The 11641-nt window shown below is 38.0% G+C and overlaps 1 protein-coding gene across 1 annotated transcript; it reads left to right on the forward strand.

Moving 5' to 3' along the window:
- Positions 1-404: 404 nt before the first annotated feature.
- LOC306867406 (beta-1,3-galactosyltransferase 2-like) lies at positions 405-11543 on the forward strand. The gene is made up of 2 exons (XM_079413041.1): positions 405-1180; positions 7328-11543. The coding sequence occupies exon 2, from the start codon at positions 7588-7590 to the stop codon at positions 8899-8901; it is 1314 nt and encodes a 437-aa protein (XP_079269167.1). The 5' UTR covers positions 405-1180; positions 7328-7587; the 3' UTR covers positions 8902-11543.
- The last annotated feature ends 98 nt before the right edge of the window (positions 11544-11641 follow it).

Consider the following 11641-nt stretch of genomic DNA (forward strand, 5'->3'; position numbering starts at 1 on the left):
GACAATTAGGGAAAATATAATATAATCGTCATAATCACTGGCTCTAAAATGTATTGATACGTTTTTATATATATATGTGAGATATAGTAGCCTAATTACGGACGACTAGAAAACTCATTCTAATTAATTGGTCAAAAGATGTGGGAATCCAATTGCAATGCTAAAGGCAACTGACAGAGAGAGAGGGGAAAAAAAGTTAATTTCATAACTCTGTCACTGGCAACACATTTACTATAATATAATCACATACTATCAAAAAAAAAACACGTTTCGTCAGATTAAACGGCTAGCTCTGAATGGCATCAATGGAAACACATTCTTATTGCCCCATAATGGTGTAGTTACCACATCTGCCAGCAGGGGCTAACTGTTGAAGCTAACCAGCCAAACCTTGGCCCCTCGGCGAGTTATATTCGTTCATTCACTGAGCTCGGACACAGGGAGTGAGGGTCTGGGTGGGTTTGTGAGGAGTGGGAGTGATTCTAAATGGATCACGTGGGATTCTCCCCTAAGTAGGCGGTGACGTCGCAGGGACTCAGTCAGTCAGTCAGTCAGCGGAGCGGAGTCATCTCAACAGCTGCTTCCCCTCCCACTAGCCCACCCCACACATCATTTGGGGAAGAGGAGAGGTTTCGCTGCCTTCTACTGCACTTCAGGGTCGTGTTCCGTTACACCAGGCACGGGGAGGCCTTTTGCTGCCGTTATTGTGGCAGGAAGAACCCGCGATCCACCCTACTCGCTTCCCGCTGATGTTTTTTCCCTCGTTACTTCACTGGACATACCTCACAATGACTGCAGACGCGCGACGTAGAATGTGACCGTTGAAGTTCTTTTATTTTTTGAATTCTCCGTTCCCGCCTTTAGCCGCTACTGTTTATATTTGTGGAGAAATTACAGGCATTCGCGGTTTAACGGAAGACGGAGCGAAAGTAGCGGTCTCAGTGATAGCACCACAGACAATAAATGTGTACAGTGCCAGACAACAATAGCTCCTGACAGATGGAAGGAGGGGTTTTGCACCACGAATTCAAGATGGAACACGAAGAAATGCGCCCAAGTTGCTGCGAGTAGCGCGAGGGGAAGTGAAGAGGTGGTTTATCGTCGGTACTGGAGGGGATGATGGCGCGCGGTGCGGGTCGACAGACGGCGTGCTCATCTTTCCACTCTGTCACAGAGTGAGGTAGGTCTCATAATAAATAGATATTTCAATATAATATTGTTTTTCCTTCTTCTAATTACTTTTGCCGTCCTTTAAGTGTAACGATCTCAGTTATAAACCCCATAATGATTACTGAGGAAGATCAGTAAGTAACGTTAGTTCGATCCTAAGTTGTGTGTAAACAGCATGGACATGTTTATAGGGCAATGCAGAAGACTTGATTCTAATTCTTGAACACTGTTCACACCAGGAGTCTTACAAATAGATACTAATTTCCACCCACTGAGGTTTTGGATGATCACGAAATGAAACCACGTTTTCCAGGTGGTGAAAATGTGGTGAAATGCCCCATATTTAGCAAGTCTGTGAGAGCGGTAAGGTAAGAAAGCACCACCGCTGCCCAGTGAGACGGACTTTTGCAAGCTGACCACCACCCACGGCTCACTGCTCTGCTTGAAAACACTTTTAAGCCATGGTAATAGTATAAAAGAACAGGCCCGACTTTGCCCTCATGCTCTCAAGCATTTATTGCCAAGACTTTCTTCCAGTTACCCAGGTAATAAAAACATTGGGAGTAAAATACAAATAATAGCAGAACGACTTAATGTAGGGCATTTTTAGTAATATTAATGCATCAAATATATTGCAGTTCATTAAAAGGACTAACGTTAAGCACAGACGACGGCAGATTGTGACCGTAATGTGCATGAATCAACAAACCTATTTGCATTCATGGGAGATGAGATGTCACATAAGCCATATTGACATAAAAACAATTGAAACAGCCTGCTGAAGTATGCAGGGGCCAAGATGTATGCTGGCATGCTTCAAGTATCTCGTACAAATTATTCCACCAGGTGTGTTTGTTTTTTAATTTGGCCACAGTTCTCTTTTAGCAGAACTGGGGGGGATGGTATTCATCTCAGTCCAAGTTATGGATGACAGATGCTCTGAGAATAAAATGCTTTGAGCTGCATCCTCACGATATGTGATTCATTAAACTCACCTTTCAAAGGAACATTCACAAACTTCTGAATGAGGTTTTTAAAGACCTTGGCATTTGAGTAATGGATGCAATTATATGTCAAGTACGGCCCGAATGTGTCCTAGTAAGGGCCATATTTCCAGGTTTAAGCAAACATTAAAATGTGGTGTCATATCTAGTACATATATAAACACAACCATCAAAGATATGAACAGTGGCCGTGCAAATGCAGAACCCATGATGAGTGTTTTCACATGGGACACTCAATGTCAAATTAATCATTCCTTCGGGGAGAATTACTAGCGCATATGGAGATTTATTGAATCTGGTGTGCATTTGTTGTGATTGTACATTGTGTTATTGCCCTCTGTATATTTATTTTTTAAATGTCATCCAGAATTTTTTAATCAGTTATTTATTGGCTTGGCCATTTTTGTTATTTTTAAAAGGTGTATGTTCAGATTATGGCAAAATGCTTTAAACTAAACATCTTACAAAAACATTATGCATGCAAATTATTAATAGACTAACAAATGAGTGTCATTGCAAATGCATGTCGTTTTTAGAGACATGCTATCTTTTGCTTATTAAATTGAAACCGGCATTTACATGGATAGTCAGTAGAAACACCTCAACAACCTCAAATTTTTTTCACAAAAAACGTGGGAGCTAGTGCGTTAAAAAGCTCCTGCTTTTGTTATTGTGTGGTAGACTGATTGCTGAGTTCCATCATATTAACTTTGTTTGCAGGTGCTTCCCATCAGAATTCTAATAGCCTCATGTTGCTCTTCTAATTGCTGACCGCTGTGGCCACATCACGCTCCTAATTTATGTAATTGTATGAAACGAAAACTGGTGTAGCTGGAAACTAAAATAAAAAGCTGCTGATTTTATGAATTCCTCTGTCGTTAACAAACACATAAATATTTATTTATTCTCTTGTTCCTCCAAACAATGTGTGTAACATTGGCAAAAACACCTAGCACCCGAGTGAGTGCAGTATGTAGCATTCTCTAGTGAGGCTCTCATTACAGGATATCAAATGGATGACAAAGGAAACTTTTGGAGCATTTCATTCGCTCTGTTCTGAAGTGTGTTAACCTTTAAAGTAAAGCCAGGCTTAGCCTCTTTCCATCTTACTGTAATTGCCCACGCTGGGTGAGCACATTTGATTGAAAAGGTTATCATCCTCTGATCCAGCTGTTGCAACAAAACAAAACAATCCACAGAGACAAGCATTTAGTAGGTAGGTTGAAGGATAGCACATGGAACTTATGAAATAGGTACAAAATAGGGCATAGAATTCTTTTACAGCATTATGTCAATGAAAGTAGTGAGAAGGTCACACTAAATCAGGGCTTTACATTAAGCATTCTCATGTGGTTGTTACTTGTCCAAGTATAAAAGTTACTTGCCTGGATAGAATTTTTTTTAATTGAGTTATAATATAATTATTTATTGTAGTTATACAAAACACATTTAGTTTTAGTTAGATTTTTCTTTTTAAATAAAATAATGAAAAAAAGATAATAAAGTGTGATAATACTGTTATATTTTCTATATAAATAAAAAGGGAGTATTAATTACAAATACAATTATTTTATATTAAAGTTAAAAATAAAATGCTAATATTTACTACTTTTTTATATATGAATTTTCAAACTTAATGTTTTTAATTAGAGGTCAATTTAATCAATCAAATAGTATAAGAAGACATTTGGGCTGTTACCAAAAAAATGAAATAAATATCAACTAAATTCATCTTTGCAATGTAGAGGAAACACAGAAACTGCATCTGAAGTGGAATAGATATATTTACCCACTGTTAATGCAGAATACTTTAATCTGCGGTTACAAATGAATAAATAATGTTTTGGTTCATAAAACGTTGAATACTGATATTTAAAATTATTAAAAATAAATAAAAAATACTGTCAATGTGAAGTCAAAACCACTAGTAGGTGGCATCATGTCACTGTTTATATGTGAGCCAATGCGACTGAAACGTTGCTCAGACACGCAAAACAGTGCAGTGGCTATGTTTGGAATTATTTTTGTTGGTGAAACAGAGCAAAAACAGGAAATATGGTGTCTAAAACACAAGTCTCTTAATGTTAACGTCTTGTTTATTGAACTGTAAAAAAAAAAATCGCATTTGTAATCAAGGTTTTTTTGGAGCAAAAAAAATGGTGCTCGATCTTCGTGTGAAACTATATGAAATTATATAAATATATAAATTTTCTGCTCCCATATCTTGCATTTTCTGATCATTCTTCATGCACTGAAAGAACGCACTCGCACGTGAGCTAGTCTAACCTAGAGGACTTTACTAATGTATGCGTGCATGCTGTAGATGTGTTTTGTTTGATTCTTGCAATACACTTTTATTATCACAAACGATATATATCGCACACCCCTATAACAAAGGCTATATCATAAATAAAGGCAGTTATTATTTGGTATTGATTTTTTCAATTTACTTGTCCGATTGGGCAAGTAAATTTGTCTTTCACTTGCCCGTCCAAAACATTCACTTGTCCCGGACAAGCGGACAAGCATTAATGTCGAGCCCTGCTAAATGTTAATTGAGCAGTGGTTTATATGTTAGGTTGTATGAAGTTTGCACATTTTTGCAACCCTGTTACAGTTTTAAAGGAACACTTCACTTTTTTTGGAAATAGGCCGATCTCTTAGCATAGATCATTGAATTTGATTAGACCATTAGCATCTCGTGCTATACAGTGGTGTGAAAAAGTGTTGGCCCCCTTCCTGATTTTTAATTTTTTTGCTTGTTTGTCACACTTTAATGTTTCAGATCATCAAACAAATTTAAATATTAATCAAAGATAACGCAAGTAAACACAACATGCAGTTTTTGAATGAAGTTTTTTATTATAAAGGGAAAACTAAATCCAAACCCACATGGCCCTGTGTGAAAAAGTGCTTGCCCCCTAAACCTAATAACTGGTTGGCCCGCCCTTAGCAGCAACAACTGCAATCAAGCGTTTGCGATAACTTGTAATGAGTCTGTTACAGCGCTGTGGAGGAATTTTGGCCCACTCATCTTGGCAGAATCATTTACTCAGAAAAACACTTTTTCACACAGGGCCATGTGGGTTTGGATTTAGTTTTCCCTTTATAATAAAAAACTTCATTCAAAAACTGCATGTTGTGTTTACTTGCGTTATCTTTGATTAATATTTAAATTTGTTTGATGATCTGAAACATTAAAGTGTGACAAACAAGCAAAAAAATTAAAAATCAGGAAGGGGGCCTGCATGTTGGCCCCCTTCCTGCATGTTGTGTTTACTTGCGTTATCTTCGATTAATATTTAAATTTTTTAAATATCGATTAATATTTACAGTTTGATCTGAAACAGTAGTGTGACAAACTTGCAAAAAAAAAAAAAAAAAAATCAGGAAGGGGGCCAACACTTTTTCACACCACTGTACATCGAAACTCTTTGGTCATTTTTTTGAACGAGATGCTAACGGTCTAATCAAATTCAATGATCTATGCTAAGCTATGCTAAAAGTGCTACCGCCACACACGGAGATTGGCTGAATGGATTCGAAAACGTTAAAACTCAACTGTTTAACTCTTGAAGAGTTGAAAAAAAAACATTACATTACACAAATTATGCTGTACCATTAAAATGTTTAAAAAGTTAACCGACTAACCATTAAAAAGTCAGTACGAATTAAAAAAAAAAAGAAATTAATACTTTTATTCAGCGAGGATACCTTATATTTGCCAACAGTAATAACTCGGATCCTTCATCAAATAATCCTGGAGAATTTTTACTCTAAAATATTAAGCAGCACAGCTAATAAAAGACTAATAATAAGAAGTATTCTTGAGCACCAAATCAGCATATTAGAATGATTTCTGAAGGATCATGTGACACTAAAGATTGCAGTAATGAGGCTGAAAATTTAGCTTTGCCATCACATGAATAAATTACATTTTAAACTATATTAAAATAGAAAACAGTTATTTTAAATTGTAATGATGTTTCACGATATTACTGATTTTACTATATTTTTTCATAAAATAAATGCAGCCTTTGTGTGCATTAAAGTCTTATGAAACTTAACCCCATATCTTTTTAACCATATCATATATATATATTTAATATTTATAATATTATAGTGTAAAAATATTGATATTCTTAAAATAAGTTAACAGAGTTGAATGGTTGATCTTGATGAATGCAATTGACGCTTTATTTGTATAAGAAAATGGAATAAGATGATAAATAATGATAATAATTAGAAAAATAATGAATAGATATTTTATTTAAAATTACCCATTTGTCATAGTATGTTAATGCTCTATGTTGGCTAATAGTTTATTAAATGTATCGTTCTGAGAACAACAACAAATAAAATGCTTTTAAAAATTAGGACCCCAATTTGTGCCGTATTGTCATAGAACATTTATAAGCACTCCCTCTTCTGCTGCGCTCAAAACGAGCCCGAACAAAACCTTTCAAAAACAAGACCCCTGCTTTATTTTTGTAATAATTTATCTTCTATTTTTAGATCACCATTACTGGGAGGAGGTTCTGGAATCTAATAACCCTCAGTGTGAGAAAGCAGCGGTTAAGAGAGGAAATTGCTGGCAGGGAGGCCTTTCCCTCTGGTGCAGTGTTGATAAGTTTAAGGTGGAGGGTGAATAAGGGGTGAGGGCTGTTATCACTCGCTGCTTCTGGCTGCGCATCCTGCAACACTGCTTGCTGGAGCCTGAAAATTCATTTTGACGGATACTTCCTCTCTCTGGCTGTTAGAGTGCATCTGGGTGGGGAGGTGGCTTAGAGGGCCTCTGAGGCAGCAGTGTTCTCACTGACTGCCATGTTGTGCAAACCTGCAATTTAAACTCTCACGCAGGGAAGTAAAGGTTAGCTCATGATATGCAGAGACCCCCGTTAGCAATCTCCCCCACTGTGTTGCCATGTATCGCAAATGCAGGAGACTGGAAAATCATAACGTTCATGGTGTAGAGAGAAGATTTATGCTGTCATAAACCTTGGTTGTTTTCAAAATTTGCAGGTGATGCCATTGCCAACATGACTTATACTGTAGCAATACGCAGCTCATGAATGTAATTTAAGATCTTCTGTTATCCATTGAACTGCGACACTCGTCAGTATTACTCATTGTTTTTCTCTCCTCAATCTTAGAGCACAGAGACATCAGTCTGAGGAAGCAGTCGTCCTTCAGAAGGGAACTGCCGCAAAGCATGACCGTCTGTCACTGGGGAGGGTCAGAGAAACGCATTCCTGCAACTCTTATGAACAGTTTGTCATCCCCCTCGTAGGTCCACCTGCGGCCCTGAACACACCCATCTGCCAGCTCAGATAACCCTTAGGCTGTTTGCAACACATGTTTGATGTGATTGGTTGTGACCGCCGCGCTTTGCTAAGCAGCCCCGCTCTACATCATGCAGTGGCGTCGGCGATACTGCTGCCCCATCAAGATGACCTGGAATGTCAAGCGGTCACTCTTCCGCACACATGTAGCAGGCCTTCTCTCTCTGGCCTCACTCTTCGCCCTCTTTCTCATCTACTGCCACCAGGATTTGCTGCAGGGCCGGAGTTGGTTGCGAGACAACCCCTTGGTTTACACCATGCGGGGTTTGCGCCCCCACAAGGAGCGTGCGAAGGGAAACCAAAGCTCACTGCGAAGCCTCTGGAAAGACAATGGTTATGTGCTCCCCAAACCGTCTGTTAACTTAAATTTCAGTTCTCACCAGGCAGAGATCACTGCCCCGGGGGTTGTGGGATTGGAGATCTCGCCAAGCGGGAACAACTTGACCACTAACGGCAACACCAAGAGTTTGCACAGGGAAATGGGAGTGGGAGGGCGTCTGGCAGCCCAGCCTTATCACTGGCTGCTTAATGAGCCCTACAAGTGCAACGAAAGCAGTCCCTTCCTGGTTTTGCTAATTGCTGCCGAGCCAAGGCAGTTGGAGGCAAGGAACGCCATCAGACAGACCTGGGGCAATGAGAGCCTGGCCTTGGGTTACGGGTTTGTGCGGCTCTTTCTGTTGGGAAGGATACCGAATGCGTATCCCCAGAGCTCCATTGAGGAGGAGAGCTTGCAGTACCATGACATCATCCAGCAGGACTTCTTGGACACCTATTACAACCTTACCATCAAGACGCTCATGGGCATGAGCTGGGTTGCTCGCTATTGCCCGCACACCCGCTATGTCATGAAGACGGATAGTGACATGTTTGTCAACACAGAATATCTCATCCAAAAGCTGCTAAAGCCAAACATGGCACCTCGCCAGAATTACTTCACAGGCTACCTAATGAGAGGCTACGCTCCCAACCGCAACAAGGACAGTAAGTGGTACATGCCACCAGAGCTGTATTCTAGCGAGAGATATCCTATCTTTTGCTCCGGGACAGGCTATGTGTTCTCGGGGGACATGGCAGTGAAAATCTACAATGCCTCGTTGAGCATTCGTCGCCTTCACCTCGAGGATGTGTATGTAGGAATCTGCTTGGCCAAGCTGCGGATCGACCCAGTGCCACCACCAAATGAGTTTCTCTTCAACCACTGGAGAGTGTCGTACTCCAGCTGCAAATACAGTCACCTGATCACCTCTCACCAGTTCCAGCCCAACGAACTCATTAAATACTGGAGTCACTTGCAAAGCAACAAGCACAATCCTTGCCTTAACATGGCGAAGGATAAGAGTGGGCGACCGCGCCATAGGAAGTTGCAGTGGGAAGGTCTTCGGTGATTAGCCAGGGCTCAGGGTGCAGTAGTGTTACCACAGCATGTGCAAAATTCAGCAGTTTATGAGGTATGGAACAGCACAGTGTTTTTGGTATTGTGAATCAAAACTATTTTTTTAATTTCAGAGAGATGTTATGTATTGTAATCCTGTCTTTTTAAAGGGAAGTGAGAGAGACATCTACGTGTGCAATATCTAGCATGCACAACAAAAACCATCCGATGGCGATGCCGCCATTTTCAGGTGCCAATTAACCGAGACATATTAAGAGGTTGCTTCCTCTTTAAGCTAACGATCGAGTGGTATTGCTAAGGGCCAATTTTATCGAGATCCTCACTGTTTCTGTAAACAAAAGAAGAAAAAATTGGGAGTATCATATGGTGGTGTATCTGTACTGTGACACATTTGATTCTCAATGATGTCCACCCCTGACATTATGAGATGATGTTGATTTTTCTATCTACCCACAACCTGCAAATGGTGGTTTACAGTTACCAAACCAAATTAAAAAATGGTATGTGTAAAATAAAATATATGGAATTTAATTGCATCATAGATGTCAGATATGATTAAAATAATATTTTTCAAAGCTTTACAATGACTAAATATAAAGGTCTGCCCTTGATTAGGGCACGTTAAAACTATTTATTAAATGTATTTCTTAAACGCATTGTCTCGGAGGTGTGGTCTCTTCCAGTGTTATTCAATTTATGTGACATTATCCAAATACTATGTTAGTCAGGCTGAACAGAAACCCTATTTTACAATGTAATTATTTAGATCCGAACACATTTCGCTAAACAAATACAATAAAATTGTCATAACCCACAAACAGACAATGAAAAACACAAAGAGTTGAAAACATTTTTGGTTACCTCAGTGACCCCCAGAAAATTGTCAGCGGCATTAATCTTTACAGGAGACTGTAGATCTGATCAAATAAACATTATTGCAAATACTTCACTTCTAATTGACTTTTACAGACAGTTGCACCCTTCATTTGCAAAACTAAAAATGTCTTAGTTGTCAAAATTTGCATAATTCATGCAAATTTCAAAACATTATGGAGAAATATCAACATTCGAATCACCATTATGTACTCATTAAATTAAAATGAGACTTGAAAAATCCCAGAATCAGTCCCCAGATGGAATCGAAGACTAATGCGCAAATGATAAAGTGGATAGTGTTGCTCTGGGTCAAAATATATAATTAGTGGGGGGGCTTCACAACACATTAGCTGAGAGTAATCCAATTAAATTGACGCTGGCAACATTTGAAGGGTTTATTTATCTTTTTCATTACTCATTTGTCAGTCTAATTTTAATTAACCACATATTCCAGTGACTACGATAAGTACTAGATGCAGAATTTGTGCATCAATTACAGGTGACTCGGAAGACATTTCAATGTACCCTTCTCACAAATCATAAGCACTTGAGTTTCACAATATGACAATTATTGTGACAAACGAGTCCCTTCATTCCCAGACCTTTACTTGTTGGAAAACTTTAGTAATTACTAAAAACAGACTTTGACAGAGGAAACAGTATCTGTTTTAAAGACAACAGATGGAACTTTATCTTAGAGTAAGAATGGAACAATTTGCTTGCACACTCTTAACTTTTCATGACACTTCTGTGTTATAATTATAGCAACAAAAAACAGGAAGTGGTAAAGACTGAAAAATCCTCACATACTTGTTTGTGAACTGTAATAACTTACAATGCAGTCTTTGTTTTACCATGCAGAAGATGTGAGTTATATGGAGTTTCACAATATTGTGGCACAGTGAGTCAGTTTGTTTCCAGGCCTATATTTGTCCTTATTAAGTTTAGTTCCACCTCCACCCAGAAGTACTAAAAACAGACTTTGACAGTGGAAACCATAACTCTTTTGAAGATAAAAGACTTTAATGGAATGGAATAATTTTACTTGCAAGCTCTTGAGATTTCACATCTCTGCCTAATATAAATACAGTACCAAAAATAAGAAGGGCTGAGGATTAGCAAACGTGTTTATGAACTGCAATAACATCCCTTACCAAAAAGTAGTATACTTCAAGTTTATTTTATTAAGTAAAGTTCAAGTATATTTTGTAAGTATACAAATGTCAGTGTACTAGTAGTATACTTGGAAGTGTACTATTTCAATACTCCTTGAGACTAAATTGGCCCACTTTCTAGTATTTAAAAGTATACTTTAAGTATAACAGTAGTAAACTTTGTAGTAGTAAAAAACTAGTTTACATCAATGTTTTTAGCTTGTACTGCAACTATACTAAAAGTGAACTTATAGGTATACTGATAGTTTACTAATTAAATACTTGCAGTTGTATGTTTTAGTACACTTTGAATTATAGTCTCAGTAAACTACTAGTTTAGTAGTTTTATACTGCAAGTATACTTGTAAGTTTTCTTTAAGTGAACTTTACATCATACTTTAAGTATACTACTATGTCCTTATTTAAGTATTAATTTCTATATATTTTGTTACATGAATATCTGAACATACAAAATATCAAAAGAAAAAAACAGGGTATCTACAGTACTTGTAAACATTTTATTCTAGCTTCATGCATTCTTTTTGAAACACTTGAATGTGGGTACGTTTCATAACTTAAAAAAAATAAACAACATTTTGAACAAAATGCTGAAAAAAGGCTATGAATTGGATTCAAAATGATAATCAAAACATAGATGGAGTCGATCAACACCCCAAAGCTTGACAGTCAATATTACCTCTT

This window comes from Barbus barbus (genome assembly GCF_936440315.1).
Source record: "Barbus barbus genome assembly, chromosome: 49".
Classification (NCBI taxonomy): Eukaryota; Metazoa; Chordata; class Actinopteri; order Cypriniformes; family Cyprinidae; genus Barbus; species Barbus barbus.

Excerpts from the sequence above, each read along its gene's own strand:
- LOC306867406 (XM_079413041.1), top strand. The coding sequence starts at position 7,588 with ATGCAGTGGCGTCGGCGATACTGCTGCCCCATCAAGATGACCTGGAAT.